Raw genomic sequence first — 21,461 nt, forward strand, 5'->3', positions numbered from 1 at the left:
TCGCCCAGTGGCTAGTTTACCACATCTGAAGCCATCTCCATGAGGAGGCTCTTTGATGTTCATCATCCTCTTTGAGGTAGGCTAGGTGTTGCCATGAGTTAACCTCTCTCATTGTCAATGAATCTTTAAAGTAATAAAAACATTTTTAAATGTCATATTCTGCATGTCTCTGGGGTTTTTGAAGACCTTGTCTTTCTATAGAGTCATATCTATCTCCTGCACCTGTATATTCTTCTGATAAAAGTAGACTAGCAATTGACATGACCATGATTTAATCTACTAACATTTAATTTGTATAACTCAATTTTCCTAAACAGCTTAATAGCACTTTCCAAGCACTGGAAGTAAGCCTTGTATTATAATTGAGTTATATGGGTACAATACCTCATATTAGAGTAGAAATATACACAAAGTCATCGTTTTTAGAACTTGATAACCTAAAGGATATGCTATACCAGCATAATAATAATCAGTGCATTCACCGATGCATGCCAGAACATAAAGCCAGACAACCCTCGGGCTCTGAGAAATAAAATGGGGCACAGTGTCTGTAGAGTGACCTAGCGTCTCCTTGACTCAACTCTGATGGGACCACGTTTTGTTTTTCTGTTTTACATCACCCCTACCCCTAGATTTGATCCTTGACTTTTAAACTTTACTCCTCTTCTGACATCAGAAACCCAACACAGTCAACATAAGCTCATCCTATGACAAGTTTCTGCAGTTATTACCAAGTTTTCTACCAAGGGCAAGAGGCAAAGGCATTCCAAAGTAGGTCAGGAACACTACAAACACAGTGTGGAACATCTTTGAATAAATATCTAAGTTAATTCTTCCTTTGCAAAAGTATTTCTGGGGCACTTAGTGAGTACTAGCCAGAATCTGATTGCTCGGGGTTCTTTTTTGAAGAGAACAGTTTCTACTGTTCTTTCTAGAGGCTATAATAGAGACAGTGTATTATAAACTGATAAAAGATGCAGCATTGGAGATGAGAGGAGAACCAGGAGGAGGAAATTGCAGTGGTTGTGGAGAAGCCCTGCTGTGAAGGTGACTTTTGAGCATAGACTGGGGGTGAGGGAAAGAGTGGTATGGTGGGAGAGCAATGGTAACCACTAGGGCGTTGGTGTGGCACCGTCATCAGACGATCTGAGGATGAACATACAAAGTGATCAGTGTGGTTGACACAGTGCTCTAGTTAGACATTAGAGCCCACAAAGGAACTGGGGTCCATAACCTTGAAGCATACTGTAAGGATTTGTCGTAAATCTAACTGAAGTGCTTTTACTTCAAGCCATCTCTTGCCATGGTAAAGGCTGGTCCAGAAAAGCTGTTGGGAGACTTTTCATTCCTTGGACAGAGGTAGTGGCTGTGGAGACAGTGCCAAGGGGGCAGGTTATGAATGGATGTTGAAAATAGAATCAAAACATTTTCTAACATGTATGAGGAGGGAGGGAAGGAAGAGGAGACAGACAGACAGACAGAAGCTGAGAGACTGATGGTAAGTTTTGGAAGACTCCACAATTTTCACCGGAAGTACTGAGTCTTGAGTTGTCAGTTGTCAATTCCAGTCTGAAGAGTGAACTCTCAGTAAGAACAAGGTAACACAAGTTTGTGGGGACACGGATGCGGGGGTTTACCTGTTGAAGTAAAATGTCCCCTACTCTGCTCAAAACCCAAGGTGCTTTGCTCAACTCTCATTCCTTCCCTAACCCCGTGAATTTGGTCATGTTTTTGTTAAATGCTTGTTGTTGAGTTAAAAACAATCTATATGACTACAGTGGTGGCTATCTCAATTTTATCGGACCTGTGGCTTGCTTGATACACAGTGGCAGTCCCCTGCAGCTTAGTAATTTGAAGATTCAGCCCATGATTCCTGTTCACTTATGAGTCCCAGTAGCACAGAGACTAGTATCAGATATTTGTTCGGAATAAGGTATTCAGGTTTCAGGATCCCATTGCCAATGCCCTAAAACAAAGTTACCCAATGGGGACAAAACCATAATGTGATGTGATCAAAGCATATTATATATGTGTGAATGTATCATGATGGAATGCATTATTTTGGACAATTAGTACATGCTAATAAAAAATAAATATTTGTGTTATATCATGGTGTGTGTATGCATTTGCATGTATGCATGTGTGTATGTAGGATGTACATGTATGTATGTAGGTGTACAGTCAGGAGTTGGTTCTCTCTTGCCACATTATGGGGCTTAGGAATCAAACTCTGGCTGTTAGGCCTGTGCACCAGTGTCTCTATATAAATCCTGTTTTCAATTTACCTAAGCCTAAACAGCATTTTGTTTTGTTTTGTTTTGTGTTTTTGTTTGTGTTTGCTGTTTTGTTTTTTGATTTTTTGAGATAGGGTTTCTCTGTGTAGCTTTGGCTGTCCTGGGCTCACTTTGTAGACCAAGCTGGCCTTGAACTCACAGAGATCCTTCTGCCTCTGCCTCCCAGACTACTGAGATTACAGGTGTGTGCCACTGCACCTGGATAAACAACATTCTTATAAACATTGGGAATGCCAGTTAGAACTAAGGATGCAAATAATTTAACATTGCACACAAAATTAAAACATTGTCCAGAGTTCCAACAAAAATGGGAAGATTAAAAATTATACTGGTTGTCAGAAAAACAGCTCTAACCATGAGTGGGGTTATTATTATCTGATGAATTTTTTTTTCTGTTATTCTGAAGAAAGTGGAGAAAGCTCCGGATTTTGCTATTTTGAATTCATATTCTACCACAAACGCAGATTTACCTGGAGGGCTTTGGCGACAAGCGGTAGATCTGGGAACATGTGAGCCAATGGAGTATCCTGATGACGTCTATGAAGAAGGTGAGAAAGGATGCAGTGGCCCATGTAATGTGAGCAGTCCTTAAAGCTTAGCGCAGCACTCCCTGCAAAGCACAGAGTGAAAGCTGCTTTTAACCTTTCCTCCTCTACTACCTGAAGCTGCTTATTCTAGAGGTCACTCCTTTATTATGTGTAATGCCGTCTGTAAAGATTTGTGTTTGCAGTGTGTGTGTGTGTGTATCTGTGTGTGTGTCTGTGTGTCTGTGTGTGTGTGTCTTCATACTGGTGTCTGCATGTTTATGAAGACACTGTCCCCTCTTTACTGGCCTGTCATATTCATCATAACATTCTCTGTCCTTATCCCATATAGTCTGTTTTAACAGAAGTCAGTGATCCTCTTGAAATATGTCACCTCTTGGGCTGGAAAGATGGCTCAGCTGTTAACAGCATTGGCTGCTCTTCCTGAGAACCCATGTTCATTTCCTAGCATCCACATGGCAGCTGATGGCTGTCTGTAACTCCAATCCAGGGCATTTTCTTGCCTCTGCAGCCATCAGGCACTTACACGGTGCACAGACATACATGCTGGCAAAACCACCACACACATAAAGTAAGATAAAAATTAAAGAACATTTAAAAATAAGTTAAAAAACAGAAGTCAGGCATGGTAGCACACACCTTTAATCCAAGTACCACAGAGGCAGAAGCAGAGGCAGGTGGACCTCTCTGTGAGCTCAATGCCAGCCTTGTCTACATAGTGAATTTCAGGGCATCCAGAGCTACAAAGTAAGATATGTCTCAAAAGATATTTTACTTAACCCTCCTGTAGCTTCTCCCACTTAGGAGTAGTAGGCAGAGTACAGACAATGGCATCAGGACTCTAAACAAAAGGGGCTCAGCCTCAAGACTTCTGACATTTGTCGCCAGAGATTATTAATGTTGGGGGCTGGGAGAGGCTGTCTTATGAACAGCGTCCTCCCCTTGACATATTAGATGCTGTTTTCACTTCCCTTTGTATGACAACCAAACATGGCTTCAGCACTGCTGGATTTCAAATGAGGGCAAGATCACTTCTCATTAATAAACACTACTCTCAGCCTGATCTATATATCACCTCTTCCATCCCATTGCTGTCACTCCCCCAACCATATTCTCCCCCCCCCCATCATTTCTCAAGCCATACTGCCCTCCTAGTCACTTCTCCAGCCCTCTAGACACACGTGCCCTGAGGCCTTTGAACTTGCTCCCCCGCATAGGACAGTATTGCTATCCATATCCATATACCTCACTCACAACCGTCCTTTGCTTAGGTATCTTCGACATGACCACCCAATTCAAAACTACAACACTCAGTCTCCAATTCTTGTTTCCCTGCTTTGTTTTTATCTTGTTTATTTATTTGTCATTTTCCTTCGATTAGACTGTTAGCTTCATGGTGACAACATTTTTCTTTCCAGTTTTGTTCCCTATTATATTCCTAGTACCTAAAATAGTGCTTGTCATATAATGGGTGTTCAGATAATATGGAATGAATGAATGAATGAACGAAGCAAATAGAGGAAAGCTGAAGGTCACTGATATACTAGTAGATGTTTTTGTTCTGCTGATAGCTCGGGAGCTAGTCAACGACTGGCTAGACAACAAACTTAAACAAGAATTAGCAAGCGACGGAGACGGGGAGAGCACTGTGCCGAGCAGCGCCCCTGTGCTAGACCCCCACGGCCATTTGAAGTGTGACAAGTTTGATGGTAAGAACTTATCTGGCTCTTCTAAGCTTTAACATCTAATGAACATTTCTAACAAGTGTTTTTTATTGTTTTAAATAATAAATGATATGCTTGGCTTATGTATGTCTGCTTTATCTTTGTAAATTTAATATTTCTTGATTGAATATAAATTCCCTTTGCTATATCCTTGGTTAGTAAGTTCCTATTGCTTTTTAAAATTAAAATATTCCATTATTTATAATTTTGCTATGAATTTATGTAGCAATTAAAAGTCTCTCTTGCCCACATATCATCAGATAACCACTTTGACAGAGAACACACTTAAATATTCACATATCATTTTGTAATTATAAAATGCTTCTTATTCTTTGATTCATTTTCAGTTATAAGAGAAGCTGTTTCTCTTCTCGGGATTTTTCCTTTCTTTTCCTCTTTTGTACAAAGCTAGTGTCACACAAATCAAATAACAGACTTGTAAGGAGGTCTTCTACTGTACCTCAAGGGTTTGGGTGTTTTCTCTTGTTTATCTTCCTCTGAAGATAGGGTAGCACGGTTATGGTAGGACAGCTTTCCACTCCTGGCTCAGACAGCCGTGGTGGAACCAGCTGGTGGCATTCCTCTTGTAAAATTCTCTACAAAAATCTCCCACTAGGGCACCACAGTCATGAGCTCTGAAAGCTAAAAAGGCTACTTTGATGTCACCTAGCCTCACTGCTCAATGTCTTCAGTCACTAAGCAAGCATAACCCTACAATGGATTACTACTTCACTACTGTTCAGATTGCCTAAAGTTAAAAGACCAGCCCTGCCCAGCCTGGGTAAGGATGTGGAGAAGCTGGGACAATGCCTCAGGCCTGGTAGGATGTAAAGTTGCATTTTACTTTGGATAGCAGTTTGATAGTTTCCTTAAAAGTTTAGTTGGACATATAAAATGTACCTATAGTGCAGCCGTTCTGCAGCATCAAGTAAAAGAATGCAGGCTAAAGCCAGGGCTAATAGATACTAGGGTTTTACCACTGAACTATATCCTGGGATCAATTGAGGATTGTTTTTGAGGTTGTTTAGGTTAAAGTGATACCTTTTAGACTTGGCTATGAAGAAATCTTTAGTGACTTGGGTGAGGGCAATTCCTGGTGAGTGGAGTTTTGTCCTTGTATCTGAGGGTGAGGTCCACACTCATCCAGGTGCCATTACAAGTTCCCACTTGTTAAACCATCACAGCCTTATATTTTCCGGAGTTCTTATGTAAATATGAATATTATTTTTTAATTCTCTTTTTTGTTGTTTTCTTACCCCCCAGATTTATGTGGCTATTTGGAGGAAGAGGAGGAAAGTGCCAGTGTTCAGAAATTTATAGAGCATCTGCTCCATAAAGAAGTGGTGGATTCTGAGATGGTGGAAGAGCTTGGAATGAAGGAAAACCAAGGCAAGAGGCAGCAGAAGGATCCTCGTCTTACCATGGAGATGAGACATAAGCAGGTGGGAGGGAAAAACAAAATTAAAATGGATAACAGGAAGCAGTCTTTGTGTAACACATTTAATAAGCTTAAATAAAGACTTAGGCTTTATTATGAAAAAGGGTGCCATCTGTGGTTTGGAAGGAAGAATAAAAATAAAATATAAGAACTTCAGAAGAAAAATAATTCTCATAAACTGAGAGTAGGAAACAATTTATTTAAGAAATAACCAAAATTAGAATAATTGATTTTGACCAGTAGAGTACTGAACTAAAACTTTATTAGTGTGAATGTGGCACTTCCGATTATAAATATGTAGATTGCATTTGCTCCAATTTGGTCTTTGAATGGTGACATTAATATATTATCATGAATATTCTGCTGGATATTATAAGGATAATTCTTTTCTAGACAACTAAAATTCACTCATTTTGTGATTATAATTTGAAAAGGAGGACAGATCTGAATTAAATCTAGTTCAGCTGTTTTGAATTGGAAAGGCATATGGGAACTTTCCTTCCTCCAAAAGGAATAGTAGGTAATAGAGGAAAAGGCGGACTCCATGCCTTGCAAAGGAGTTTGGGGAACTCAGAATGACCATGTCTTTGCCATATGACCAGAACTAAGACTGAACTAGCACTAATATTTACATATGGTGCTGTCTTTTTACAACACTAAATTTCTAATTACAAATTTTGAATATTCACTGTTTTAAACCATTAAGGTATGCCTAGCCAGCTACAGGAGAAGACATAGAGTCCTGGCTTGACGGAAGGAGGGAAGGTTCAGTAAGACCTAAGCCCATTGTCTATAAGTCTTACCACAACTAGAGGGTAAAAGGGATTGGTAAAGTTAAGGGAGGAGCCGGCCTCTGAAGAATTAGCATTGAAAAGAATGAATGTGCTTACTTGAATTATCCACAAAGGCCTTGCTTTTGGTTCCCAGCTGTGGCATAATTACTGGCATACTCCAATAAGGATAGAAATGAGTAGACCCTTGTAGTGTTTCTTAAGATAAAGGATCACTGTTCTGTTCTACAGAGTGTAGCCACCCTAATGTAGCCCTAGTCTTCCTTAAATGGTTGTTAAAGTGCAGAGCCTGACAGAAAGTGGTATACATAACAGGGGACAAGCTTAAGAATGGGACGTGATTTCCAAATAAGAATCCAAACCTTGGGCTCTGACCGCTGTATTGCACTCAGCCTGCCTTCCCATCGTGCTAGACCACCCCAGCTGGTGAGAGTCCTCTTCATCTGGCTGCTTGCAGAACTTTGTGTTGAATTACTTTTGCTTTTCCAATAAACAGTGGAGGGTCCTGGTTGAGGATGTTTCTAATTGGTTATATTCTGAATTTTGTCCTGACTGTCTGCCTGTGCATTCTCCTTGCGATTTCTGTAAGGTCAAAGAAAATCGCTTAAGACGAGAGAAACAGCTGGAGTTCCAGAGAATGGAAAACGCTCTGAAAAAAGCAGCCTTCTTGGAGGCCCAGTGTCTGGTCCGAGAAGAGAAGAGAAGGAAGGCTCTGCTGGCCAAGAAAGAGCAGGAGGGGATTCAGAGAGAGATGGTAAAGCTTCGACGGGAGATACTTGAAAGAAGGCACACTGTGGAAGAAGCCTGGAAAATGTAAGCCAGCGTGGTGAACAGTGTGGAATATGTCTGCTTAAGCAAACATATGAGAAGTACTCTCAAGTGCTAAAAATGTACTACCATTGCAACACCTACTGTTCCACCATCCTAACAAATTAGTTATTTTTCCATGTTTCCTCCTGGTCATGGTCCCCTTGCCTACTTAATTGCAACCATCAAGTACGTTTACTTCGTTATTCTGCTATACCAAACGTGCCAGCAGTCCTGAGGCGTGTGCATCATCCCACTAAGCTGCTGTACCAAACATGTCTGCAGTCCTGAGACATGTGTATCATTCCACTGAGCCGCTGTACCACAACATGATGGCCTTGTCCTATATTGCTAAGCATTTTGGCTATTTAAAATTTTTTACAAGTAGGACTAGAGAGATGGCTCAGTGGTTAAAAGCACTGAATATTCTTCTAGAGGACCTAAGTTCACCTTCCAGAACCTTCCTTAGGGGCTCACAACAACAGGTCAGCATCAAGCAATCTCATGCCCTTTTCTAGCCTCTACAAGCATTTTACACACACACACACACACAGATTCATACCTATACACATAATTAAAAATACAATAAATCTTTTTTTTAAACTACCAATATAATAGTGCAGTGAATGCCTTTTCTCCTAGAACCCTGTCATGTATTTTTAGGATATGTCCTTATAAGTGTAACTAGTGGTTTAAATGGGATAGCTCTTTTTGTGACTCTTGAAGTATTGTTGCCAAGTTACTTTGAAAATGAGTTGTCCTGTTTACAGCGTCACCATCTGTGGACCAGCTTACCACATTCTTCTCTATCCCAGGAGGTATCATTTCAATATTGTTTTCATGTTAATAGGCATCATAGTAACTGCTTTGCATTTCGTTGGCTGCATACGATTTTTAAAGGTAAATGCATTTCCTTCTTCCTTCTGTGTGGTTTGTAATTGCCCCTGTCCTGCTGTGAATTGAGCTAGGGTCTTATTTTCTGATAATCATACAGCAAGTCATTGCATTACTGATAAAGAAGACAACTATCTGACATAAGAGGAAAATGACAATAGCCCTCACAGGATGTAGTACGTTATCCATCCTCCTGCAGAAAATGAGCTTTGCAGGTGAAATAACTAATGTATTTATTCTGAGAAATAGCACTGATGCATGAACTGCAGAAATCTTCCAGCAACATGACTAAAGTGTCTGAATTCTCAGGGCCAGAAAGACCTATTAGGTAATCTTTCCACCCGCATCAGCCCACACAGCTTTCCCCCTGTGTTCTTGATTGCTCTCATTCTGCCCAGTTTCAAACAGCTCAGCAGTGGACATGTGCTTCACTCCCTCAAGTGCCAGGCTCAGGCCTCCTCCAAATACTGCTCTTTTCAGAAAGCAATCACCAGTGTTTTAGTGAGTTCTCACGGAGGTCAACCCTGCTTTTCAGATTGCTCCCAAGCCTTGAAAAATAGGCTGACCTAAAATAAATTCTGAAAACAAGTAACATTTGATGGTAGCAGGATGCTCTGTTCAGTTCACAGTGGACACGCAACACATGCTCACTGGCCAGTCATTTCTTATCAAAGTTGAGTCTTACCCGTGGTTATAGTGACACAGATAATGAACTCTGCTTCTAGGGGGATGAACTGATTTGAACTTTCCAGACAGCAATTTGGCAATAAATAACAAGACTCATCAAATGGTATTTTCCTTTGACCTGGGAATTCTAGTTCTAGAAAAATTGCCCTAAGAACTGATCAGAAATGCAAACACACAGTGACAACTAAAATAACATTATAAATAGTAACAAATAATAAATGTTACAAAATTATTAGATTATTAAATGATTATATAATGAAGCAAGATTGAAATGTTATTAATGTTTTTTCTGAAGAGAAATTTGAATGACCTGTATCTTCTAGACCCGATGTCTTATTTGTAAATAATCCTGAATCTGCTTTACTTCATAAAGTATTTCTTTAAAGAAATTTGTTAATTACAAAAGGAAAGAAACAATAGCTTTGAGGATAGAGAGGTGACTCAGAAGTTAAGTATATTTCTTTTCTTTTCTTTTTTTTAAAGTGTATTTCTTGGTCTTCCAGAAGACTGGAGTTCAGTTCTCTGTACCTACACTGGGATGCTTACAACCTATAACTCTAGCTCCATAGAAGCTGCTCCCTCTATTGGGCTTTTGAGGCACCTGCACACATGTGGCATATATTTACACAGATATATAAATAGAAAATAATTTTGAAAATCAAATAAACAGATGTGCACTAATCAACCTTAACCCAGTGAAGCAGGCCAGTATCACCAGTAATAACACATAGCATTACATGCCTCTTGTATGTGAAAACGAACAACACAGTGTCTGTATTCTAGATTCTTCTCTATTTTAATTTCTACAACTGTAAAGCTCCTAAAAGTCTAGGTGATTGCCCGAATTTTTATAGCTGACCCGAGATTCCTCATCATTTGTTCCACATCATTAAGAAGTATATGCGTTATGTGCATACACATCTATAATTAACACCAGTAAAAGACAATATTGGGATCTGGGGGCTGTAGCTCCGTTGGTAGAGTGCTTACCTAACATTCACAAGTCCCTGGGGTTGATCCTCAGCTCCGCACAAAAGTAGTGGCATATGACTATCATTCTCCATTTGGGAACTGGAGCCAGGGGGATCAGGAGTTCAAGGATAGCCTGGGCTACATGAGACAATCTCAAAAAAAGGGGGGGGGGACACAAATCTATGAGGTCACTTGAGTTAGTAAGTGAAGGACGATGGCCTGCAGGAAGGCGGAATGGAGGGTAGGAAGAGTCTCTAGATCCCATTTTCTCATCCAAGAAAACCTGTTAAAGCTCATGCTAGGAGTCTCGTTCCTCTTTTACTTATGGATTCATTTATCCCTCTAATAAGAAGAGATTGGGGCTGGGCAGTGCCCTAGTGGCAGAGACAAAAGAGAACCTGCACAGTGGAAAAAGTGCTTGCTTCACAAGCCTGACAACCCAAGTTCAACCCCCAGAGCCAACTGCAAAGCCTGGTGCTGTTAGAAGTTGTTGTGGGATGTAAAGACAGAGACCGCCACTCCAACTGAAGTGCCTGGGCAAGGCAAGCTTTACTCTTAGTCAGGAAAGAGGGTCTGCTTGGAAGAGGGGCCACACTGAACAGGAAGTACGTTTGGGTTTTATTCTAGCTCAGGTGGTGGCTGTGTCTTTTCCCCATTGGCTGGGGTCCACCCTCACAATCCTTTTCAGCTGGCTAGTCTGAAAAGAGCTGGCATGAAAGGGAAGGGGAAAGGAGTCCCTGCCCACAGAACCAGGCCATCAAAGTCCTAGAATAGAGCAGTGGACCTTTGTATAAACAAAGGTTTTACTGGGTGGGGAGGACTAAAAATATTACATAAAAACCTTATGTGGTGGGGGAGATAAAAAGGTATCTTGTCCTAAGTACACTTTTTCTAGGATTTGATAGAAACTACTCGTACCATACTTGGTATTTCTAATCCCAGTGCTCCTACAGCAGGATAGATAGCAAAATCATGATATTTGCAGACAAATGGATGGATCTGGAAAAAAAAATCATCCTGAGTGATGTAACCCAGACCCAGAAAGACACACATGGTATATGCTCACTTAAAAGCGGATATTAGCCATATAATACAGGATAACCACACTACAATCCACAGACCTAAGGAAGCTAAGTAACAAGGAGGTCCCTATGGTGCTTAATTCTCATTCAGAAGGACAGATAGAATAGACTCCAGAAGTGGTTGAAGGGAAGAAACATGACGGAAGCCTACCATAAATGTCCTCTGAAAGACTCCACCCAGTCAGGGGTCAAAGTAGATGCTGAGACTTTACAACCAAACTTTAGAGTGGAGCACCAAAAGCCTTATGGAAGAGGAAGGGGAAAGAAGGGCCGGGAGGGGACAGGAGCTCCACAGGAAGACCAACAGAACCAACAAATCTGGGCCCAGGGGACCCTGCAGAGACTGATGCACCAACCAATGACCATTCGTGGAGAGGACCTAGTCCCCCTGCCAAGATGTAGCCTGTAGCCAATGGGCAGCTCAGTCTCCATTTGGGTCCCCTAGTAAAGGGAGCAGAGGCTGTCTCTGAACTGGACTCTGTTGCCCACTCTTCCATCACTTCCCCCTGGAGGGGCGGCCTTACCAGGCCACAGAGGAAGAGGATGCAGACAGTTCTGATGAGACTTGATAGGCTAGGGTCAGTTGGTAGGGGAGGAGGGCTCCCCCTTTCTGAGGACTAAGGGAGAGGGAGGAGAAAGAGGAAGGGAGGGTGGGTTTGGGAGGAGATGAAGGCGGAGCTATGATTGGGATGTAAGTAATAATAAAAGAATAAAACTTTTTTTTTTTTTTAACGAAAGAAATGCAATGTCCAAAACAAGAGAGACCCTGCCTCAAAACAAGGTGGAAGTGAAACAATTCTCACAAAGTTGTTCTCTGACCCAGACACATATTATGGCACATGTGTGTCCTCTTCCCCGCCCCCCCCACTCATACACAACACACACAGAGACATTTTAGAAGGAAAAACAAAAACTTGTATCTACATTACAAAGTACTTTATAGATATTAGTTGACAAGCTTTGGTCAAGGTATAGCTTAGTATTAATGTCAAAAATGCTTCATTAAAACATCTACTGATGGGGCTGGAGAGATGACTCAGTGGTTAAGAGCCCTGCCTGCTCTTCTAAAGGACCCAGGTTCAATTCCCAGCACCCACATGGCAGCTCACAATTGTCTGTAACTCCAAGATCTGACACCCTCACACCAATGCACATAAATTTAAAAACAACCATCTACTGAGATGTTTGTTAAAGTACTTAATTTTGTTTGTATATTACAAAGTAACAAACTGAAAAAGTTTTTTAAAGTCCCCTGCTCTGGAATATTTCCCTTTCATTCATTCCAGTGCAGTGGGCTATAATTACTCATTATTAAATCTAATAACTGTTTTTTAATTGCTGCTAATAGAGAAAAGAAAAAGCAAGAAGAAAACTCTCAGAGGAATACAGAGGGGGAAGTGATGGGAAGTTCTCACTTACATCTTGATGAAGAAAAAGTGGCAAAAGAAAGAAAAAGAAAATTGAGGAAGATTCTAATCCGGACTTTCCAGGAAAATCACCAGGTGAGAAGCACGGTGCCTCTCCATTCAGCTTCCAGTAGCATGAATGACAAGAAGCTCCTTCAGGGAAAGTACGCTGGCATGGTGGGTCACGCCTGTCACCCCAGCTCTTGTGAGGCTGAGGCAGAAGGGTCACCACAAGGTCAATGCCATCCTTGGCTACATAGTGAATTCCGGAGTAGTTGGATCTCCTTGATGAGACCATAGCTCAAAAAAGAGGAAGACGAGAGAGAAGAGGGAGAGAGGGGACAGAGTTCATCTTAAATCAGCCCTGTCATTTGTCCCTACTGCCTGCTGACCTGGTGTGCAAGGTAGTGCATCAGGTCCCTGATCTGAGATGTTCTTCCATGCTGTGGAAGTGTGCTTGAGTCCCCAGGAAACTGAGAGCCATGCTTAGGACTCCTTCTGAATAACCTCTTTAGATTAGCTTTTAACCACCATCTGGCAGTTTGGGGCATGGAGCTTCTGCTTCGACAGTCTTAAGGAGAGTTCCACCTGGGCTATGCCTACGGCACAAGAACAAGTCACTTGCCTTCTGGTACCTGAAATCCACACGTGATGATAACTTATGTCCCTTCTTCTCTCACTACCAAACTATCTTCTTTTCTATAACTTTATTTGGGAGAACCTTTATAGGAACAATAACTAATGATTTCCCAAAGCTTCTACATTTTAATTTTTATTCCCAAGGAGTTAGTAGATGGTTGAATAATCCATTCAAGGAAGGTTTAGTCTCTTGCAGCCATTACTGACTAACTTTACACTGACAAATATATATTCTCTCCATCAATTACCCTTGAATTGCTGTGACCAAAGTACAGAACAGAAACAAATGTATAATGAAAGCTTCATTTTGGATGATGGCTTCCATAGGCTCAGTTCATGATCCCAGGCACTAAAGTACAACTCCATAGCAGCAAGAGCATTTGGTAGAAGACAGCTGTGCACATCACAACATCCAGGAAACATCCAACTAGAAAGTGGTCAGAGATGTACCTTCAACATCCTGCCCCTACTGACCTGTTTCTCCATTTAGGCGCCCACTCCCCAAATTTCCAGGATCCCTCAAAACAGCACCACCAGCTATGGACCAAACATTCAAAACATGAGCCTCCAGGGAACATCTCTGATCCAAACTCCTCATGGTACTTAAGCAGCTTTTTCAATGAAGGGTAATTGATCAAAATATGAATTAGGAATTATAACATTTTATATAAAATGAATTACTTGGCAGATTTGTAAATGAGATGGTTGGACAAGAAAAGATAAATATGTATATTTTCTAGCCCTCACAACACCTACACTAGGGCCTTAGGCATTGCTAAAATTCATGAAAGTTAATAGAATGAATACATAAATGAGTGGATGTAACAAGAAGAAAACGCATAGGAAGGTCCTAATGGAGCTTGATATATGTAGGAATAGACTTAAAAGGCCCTGGAAATCAATAACAGGAATTTGAGGGTGATGTGAATAACCAAGATAAAAGGCAAAAAGTAGTCAACATGAGTTATTAAAAGATGGACAAATTGATGCTCCAGGGTTACAGAGTTTTGGGTGACTGTTCAGGCTGCACACTGTCTCTTTCATCTTCTCATTTGGGAAGCTGCTAACCTGCACTTCCTGATTACTCAGGTAATTAATTTTATTCCTTCTCAAGTCTCTGATAGGGTTGAAGACCAGACAGTTTAGTTTTACAATTAAGCGTAGTTGTTTACAGGTTAAGATGTTTTTAGGTCTAGATAGATGTTTTAAGTTGATAGAGATGAGATATGATAGATACTGATTTACATTCAGAAGTTTAGACACACCAAGATAGGAAAAATGTTTTCTTTAAGGTTGCCAAATTCAAATAGCCAAAATATTATGAATGTAACATTAATATAATTCCTAATTGTATATGTGTAATAATATAAATGTGTATGTAAAAAATGGACATATTTTATGATGACATCCTTGACTGATGGGTAGGAAGTTATCCTTATTTCAATATTAAGAGTTTAATCAGTTTTAGTTTCAGAAATAGAAGGAAATGTAAAGGTTTCACATAAATATTTTGTGAAAGACTTAACAGCAACTCTTAAATTCTGTAACCTTCAAGAGACAGATGTAATTAATATGTACTTCTATAACAACAGTAAAGATTCCTAATAAAAGATAGAGAGGTGTCTCATGCCTTTAATCCCAACACTTGGAAAGCAGAGGTGGGTGGATCCCTGAGTGTGAGGCCAGGGTGGTCTACATGTTGAGTACTAGGATAGCCAGAGCTACACACACACACACACACACACACACACACACAAAGAGGGCTGGCTCAGTGTTTAAGAGCATGGCCTGCTCTATCAGAGGACCATCTTCAATTCCCAGCACCCACATGGTGGCACACAATTGTCTGTACTCCAGTTCCAGGGGATCTCACACCCTCTTCTGGCCTTCACAAGCACTGGGCATATAAATGGTGTGCAGATAAACACTCACACACATAAGATAATAAAAGAAAATAGAGAAAGAAGTTATATTCAAGGGCTCCTTGAGACAGCACAGGGAAAGCATGCCATGATATTTCAGCAAAAAATCAGAAGTAAGACATGTGTTTTCTAAAACCTTCATTTAAAAATTGTAGTGGATTCTATTCTATGGTAAAAATCATATGTGTTGTAGACATAACTGTTTCAGATGGAACTGCAGGGTTAACAATAGCAACCGTAATAGCCCATCTAAATCCGGTTGCTTTGTTTGAAAAGGACATGTCAATGTATTTAGCAAAGTGACAACATTTGAGTGAATGATCCTTGTTTTGCCAAGATTACACATGATTTTTTTTTTTTTGCTCATACATTATTATGCTAAGGTTCTATTTTGAAGGTTGACTTTGGTGTACAGAAGATGTACAAAACATATCTAGACAGTTTTTTAAGTGTTGAGCAAGTCTAGGAAATTGTTACCACTGAGAGAGACCCTGTTAGACCGTCACTCACTGTTCCACTGACACTCTTTTCCTGTCCGAGGACTCAACCCAGGAATTGGTCTCTTTTACTGTGCCTTTGCACTTTTCTTCATTGTATGACAGGCCCTCAGTCTTTCCTTGCACTTACCTCCTTGGTTTTGTTTTTTGTTTGTTTGGGGCGTTTTGTTTAAGGAAGCTGGTTAGGCATTTTGTAACATCTCTCTCCGTTTAGGTTTTCTGTGGCGTCTCTTACTTGCAATGAGAGTGTCAGTATAGCACCTTTCCCCTACGTGTCAAGTACAGAGTTGTTGATCACTTAGTTAAATTCGTGTCTCCTGGGTCTCTCCGTTAGAAGCTTACTGTTTACCCTTTCATACTGCACAGGAGAAGCTGAACGGATGTAAATATCTTGTTCTCCATTGTCACTCACCAGTTTTGGCATCTAATGGTGGGTCTTGCTGTAATTGCCCCTGGTGGTTTTGCATTTCCCTCATTTCTCCTAGATGTATCATCTTAAATTCTTCTAGAAGAAAGTACTGACCCTTCTCTCATGTTTATTTGCTCGCTGGTTTATGTAACTATTGATTTTATTCACCATGGACTCAACAATATTTATTGTTCTCTGGGTTATACTGTTGTTTATTTTGTAGCTTAAAGTGTCCCATCTTTGACCTTTGAAATAGCTTCGGGTTGCCTTCTCTGCCCTTTGTCACACTTCCTTTTTTTTCAGGCAGTTTTAATGGCACCACAAGACACTCCAGGTGCATCTTGTATTTCCTCTGCCATAGTACTGAGATCAACACTTGTGCATAGACTTCTGGCTCCTTTTCTCAGAGAATGATCTTTAGAAACAAAGTAAGACCATTCTGCACAGTGCTGCTAGAAAGCCATTGTTTCTGTGCCTCCTTAGCCCATAGTAGTAAGAGAGCTATCTGCGTCTACTAACCTGTACGTGCTTATGCTTCCTGTTTGTGTCTGTCTGTCTGTCTGTCTGTCTGTACATATAGATATAGATAAGTATAACCAAGTACCCCTACTTGGAGTACAGCAGTACAAGGATGGGAGTCATGTTATTCATCCTCTTCCCTTATTTTTAATTTACATATGAACTGTCTGAATTTCTGTTGTCATTAGGATTCCATAATGATATTTTCAATGTAGCTCAGATGCCCCTGCTCACCCCCCATTTGTAGCACTGTCCCCTGACTATAAGAAAGCTGCCTCATCTATCTGCTTTCTGTTGACTTGTACTTTAGTCCTACTTTGCTATAATGTAGTTTGAGAATTGCTCTTCCAAGAGTTGAATGTGATGGGGGAACTAGGTGTGATGGGGCACACCTGTATCTCAATACTGGGAAGGTAGAGGTGATATTTAGTATATTAGAGGCCAGTCTGGAGTATGTGGACTCTGTCTCAAAACATACACACACAGAGACACACAGAAACAAAAGCAAGCCCTCAACGATGGGCGCAAATCTACTATCTACAGTACAATATTTGTACATTTTTATTTTTAGCCTCACAGTTTTCAGTCAAACTATTATTTTTCAATATTATTTAAGTTCTTCTCTTCCCCTTCAGTGTGGTCAAGTTATCTCTTATGATATGGGCCTTAAATCTCTAGCTTTGTACTTCTGCAGTGGGTGTCTAAAACATGGTAAAACCTACTACCTGACTCCTCACACTTTTCCATCCACATAGATGGAAAAAGGACAGTCTTCTGGTAAATTCTAGTGTAAGTCTGGTTCCCCATTCCTGCCCAGATCTAAAGGAGCCCAAAACTGCCTTCAGTGGGCACAGGATAAACAAGAGAAAAATGCCACTGACTCACACCAAGGTGAGATAACAGGCTGTGAACTCAGAATGTTTCACAGCACAAACCTGGTAGAAATAATCATATATTTCTATTATTGGGGAGACTTTTAAGGAATCTCTCTCTAGGAGTTGCTCCAGTTTAGGTCTCTATCACTTCTTGTACTATAATTTTGGATTTTAATTTTTCTCTAGATTCTTAACATCTCATTTAAGTCACTTATTTAGTTCATCTAGTTTTTTGTTTTGTTTTGTTTTGTTTTAAAAGACAAATTTCCTATCATAGCTCAGACTAGCCGGCAGCTTGCTGTGTCACCCAGGCTGGGCTCAGACTCAAAGCAGCTATCTTGCTGCAGCTGCCCCAGTGCTGGTGGCTTCTCTCCTGTGTCAGTACACGCACCCGGTGCGGCACTTGGCGTATACCATCCCTCCCCATCTCCTCAGCTTCCCCTTCGCTGTGGCAGGAACTTGTTTTTACATAGCAACTTTCCAGGAGAGCCTCTCCTATTTTCTCTTTGATCTGGCAGTGAAATCTCTTAGGGAGATTCAGCAATTCACATGTCGTAGCTAATTAGCAGAAACAACATGGGATTAACTACGAAATTCTTAACAGTGTTTGGAAAATGCCTTCTTAATTCTCTAGTCTGAAATATACTTTTGTTTAATAAGATTAGAAACTCTGTGCTCCCTTCAGCTTGGGAGAGTCATAGAGAACAATGGAAGATGGGGTGATATTAGCCTACATCTGCATTCTCTGGGGAGAAACTTTTGATTTGCTTATTTGGTTAGACTTTTCTGCTAGAGGGTAAGATAATAATGACCCACAGGAATCATTGTTAATGTTATGCCTGTGGCGTAGAGCCTTCCAAAAATCCATCCTAAACTAGACCAAAAAAGCATGGTGATTTTTTTTCCTGGCAGGATGTTGGAAACTGTAGTTAAGTGCCTCCTTCATACAGCATGGTTCCTTCCCAAAGATCTTACTGTTATCAGAATGCCTGCAGAGCACTGAAGCAAAGCCATTGCTGCAGTGACAGGGCCACTGTCCTCTCTGCAGTGTCAGGGAAGTGCACAGGAAGAGAGATGCCAAAACAAAGTGAAGCATGTGAGGCCGGCGTGAGTCTGGCTCTAACTGCGTGAGATATGTTTTTAAAGTGTTTGCGACATGTATGTGTCACTATTATATTATCAACTTTATAGAAAATTCCCCACTAAAATCTTATCTGTTTGAGATGGAGGTTTCATTCTTGTTGTCATTTTTTTCTTGTCTCACCTTATGAGTAACCCAAATTGCCCATTGTCACGAGGAGACCAGAGCTTAGAGCCAGTGTTTGTCCTTTCAAAGTGCTGTAAGCTTACAGGTTGCTTTTCTTTAGCAGTGTTCGTGGCCAGTGCTGGATCTTGAGCCCCAGGCCTTACACAGTCCCAGCAGGTACTCTACCAATACCTAGTCTTCAGTATGTTCCTTTTGTTTTGTTTTTTAAAAGATACTGATTAAAATTTGCTTGTAAAAATTAAGGGGAAAGACAGGCAGTGGTGACGCATGCGCATGATTTTAATCCTAGCACTTGGGAGGCAGAGACAGGAAGGTATCTGAGTTCAAGGCCAGCCTTATCTACAGATTAAGTTCCAGGACAGGCCAGGGATACACAGAGAAACTCTGTCTCTCAGAAAAACAAACAAACAAACAAATAAAAAATTAAGGGGAAAGTCTATGGCATAAGTTCAGGCCATTCTCTAAATATTTACAGAGTAGAATACACTTCTTTTTTCTTAAAACACTAGACATTTCTGGTGTTTATAAAAATCTCCTGTGAGTGAGGACAACGATGTCACTCTATGTCTTACCGTTGTTCAGCCTGGAGCTGAAACAAGCATTTGTCTGATAGTTTATGCGTGTGAGTGCCCGGGCCTGCAAGAGGAGAAGCAGACGCTGGAGACTGATGGAGGATGAGAGCGTCTCAAGGGAAAGAGAAGGCCGTGGGAAGTAGTAGCCTGCCTTCCCTAAAGACATGGTGGCGTTCTGAAATCTAGTCCAGGTTAGCTTGGAAAAGGAGCTCTGCCCTACAGTGACGTGCCTGTAGGCTGCATTGCAGTAAGACTAACCAATTGCTTCCTGAAAGCCTTTCCCTTCTAGAGCAACACAGAATTGCTATTTAGTAAATACAGTATTGTTGATTGGAACTTACTAACAGTATTAAGAATTTACCGAACATCCTTATGTTACCTATATATTGACACATTTATGGATAAAACATTTCAGTGTCTGATGTCTGGGATTTATTTTTAGATTCTGCAAGTGAGGAAAGGGTATAGGAAGATGGGTGAAGCCCCTGGTTGGCAAAAGTTTTGATAAGTTATAAACCTGGGTGAAGGTTTATTCTTTTGTTGTTGTACTTTTGGATATGCTTGTTAAATCTGAAGTCATGGGTTGTTAAAAACTAAAGTTAAAAGAAGAAATGGTGAAACTGAATATTAGAAGTGTCTCCTGGTAGAGGCGCTCAGACTTTAGGCCTCTGGAGTTTTCCATGGTGTCTGACAGCGAGTACAAGGCTTAGCCCTGTGTTCTGGAAACTTAATGATGTTCTTCTAATGAAGTCAGTTGAGGAATCTAGATGACTGGGGGCGGTGGGGGACAATTTGGTGAAAAGTCAAGTCGGAATAGGATAGGTCTTAGGGCTCTTCTTTTCCATTCCAGAATTTAAGGCTGGTCTTTGCTGCTACCGACTTCTGTTGCTGTGGTAAAAGATCCTTTTCAAGACTCAGATTCTTTGTAGCTCCTGTGATGCCTTTTCTTTGTGAACAGTCATCCCAAAGGAAAACAGGGCAATGAAGATTTCTTCCAGTTATAGTGTGGGATGTCTGTTCCTTTCAGAATGGGAGCCGAAAGGAATCCCTAGGGCGTTCATGGGAGGGCAACCTTCTTCCTGACATTTGAACCTCAGCCAAGTCCCCTAGACTACGGGTTGCACCACAGTTAGTTCCATTCAGCAAAAATAAATTGTAAACTTGTTGACATTTTTGTCCTCTTTACAATTCATTGTTTATTTTTCCATGACAGAGAATTTTGATGCAATTATCACCGAGCTTTCTGACAAAAGGGAAATAGCTGAGGAATTTTGATGAGTTACCCACTTCATTAATCAGAACAAGCATCTCTAGTGACAGGGTTAGAATTACAATGAAGATTAGATAGCAAATTGCTGTTCCACCTAGTGTCAATCATCTGCAGTGACAGCAGTGTGATTACACTTCAGGGAAGAGCTTTTCTTGCCAACAAAGCGAGGGCAACTCCAGTGCAGGTAATAAATTTAGCAGGGTGGGCTGTCATTTCTTCTCTTGAGTGGAATCCTTAAAAACCAAATGCCGTCTTGTGGAAGATTTTAAGGGGAAGACAGCATTTCACTTTAAAACTTTCTCTCACATTGTAGTATTGCATTTGAAAAACTATTATAGCTCCATAAAAAACTTAGGTACAGTTCATCCCCATAGTGATTTTCTCTGGTTCATTTAGCGTATCAAGCCTATCAGTACAGCTGTAATAAAGAGATGGTAAAAGCTAGGGGTAGAACATGTGATTATATCTGGAAACCAGTAGCAGCTAAAACCCGATACAGAAACAAATGCAGTAAGAAAGAAATGGAGAGAGGACATGTTGGTTACCTGGCTAGGAAACCTTTCGAGTTCTAGCGTAAACAGAATGCACCCCTCTTCCAACTCAAGTGTGCTTTTAAACAGCTCTCCTTACAAAGAGCAAAGGGCTACAGCACCCTTGTAGTTCTAGTCTCTGAACTAGTCAGAAGAAACAGGTCTGAGAGCAGCAGGTAATTTACTGGAGATGTGGTAGGTGACCTTTAATCCTCATTGTCACCTTGCCTGGACTTAGAATCACTGGGAGACACACCTGTGAGGGAGTTTGCAGGGAGGTTTACAGGAGGACTGAGGACATATCCCGAATGTGAACAGCGC

At 40.8% G+C, this 21,461-nt stretch overlaps 1 protein-coding gene across 1 annotated transcript in view; it reads left to right on the forward strand.

Moving 5' to 3' along the window:
- Ccdc191 (coiled-coil domain containing 191) overlaps window positions 1-21,461 on the forward strand; it is a 65,563-nt gene that overhangs the window by 7,101 nt on the left and 37,001 nt on the right. Inside the window, exons 3-7 of the mRNA XM_051149964.1 lie at window positions 2,701-2,842; window positions 4,411-4,548; window positions 5,827-6,005; window positions 7,382-7,605; window positions 12,583-12,736. Of these exons, the coding sequence (XP_051005921.1) occupies window positions 2,701-2,842; window positions 4,411-4,548; window positions 5,827-6,005; window positions 7,382-7,605; window positions 12,583-12,736 (837 nt within the window). The remainder of the gene's footprint in view (window positions 1-2,700; window positions 2,843-4,410; window positions 4,549-5,826; window positions 6,006-7,381; window positions 7,606-12,582; window positions 12,737-21,461) is intronic.

This window comes from Acomys russatus, chromosome 8 (assembly GCF_903995435.1).
Source record: "Acomys russatus chromosome 8, mAcoRus1.1, whole genome shotgun sequence".
Classification (NCBI taxonomy): Eukaryota; Metazoa; Chordata; class Mammalia; order Rodentia; family Muridae; genus Acomys; species Acomys russatus.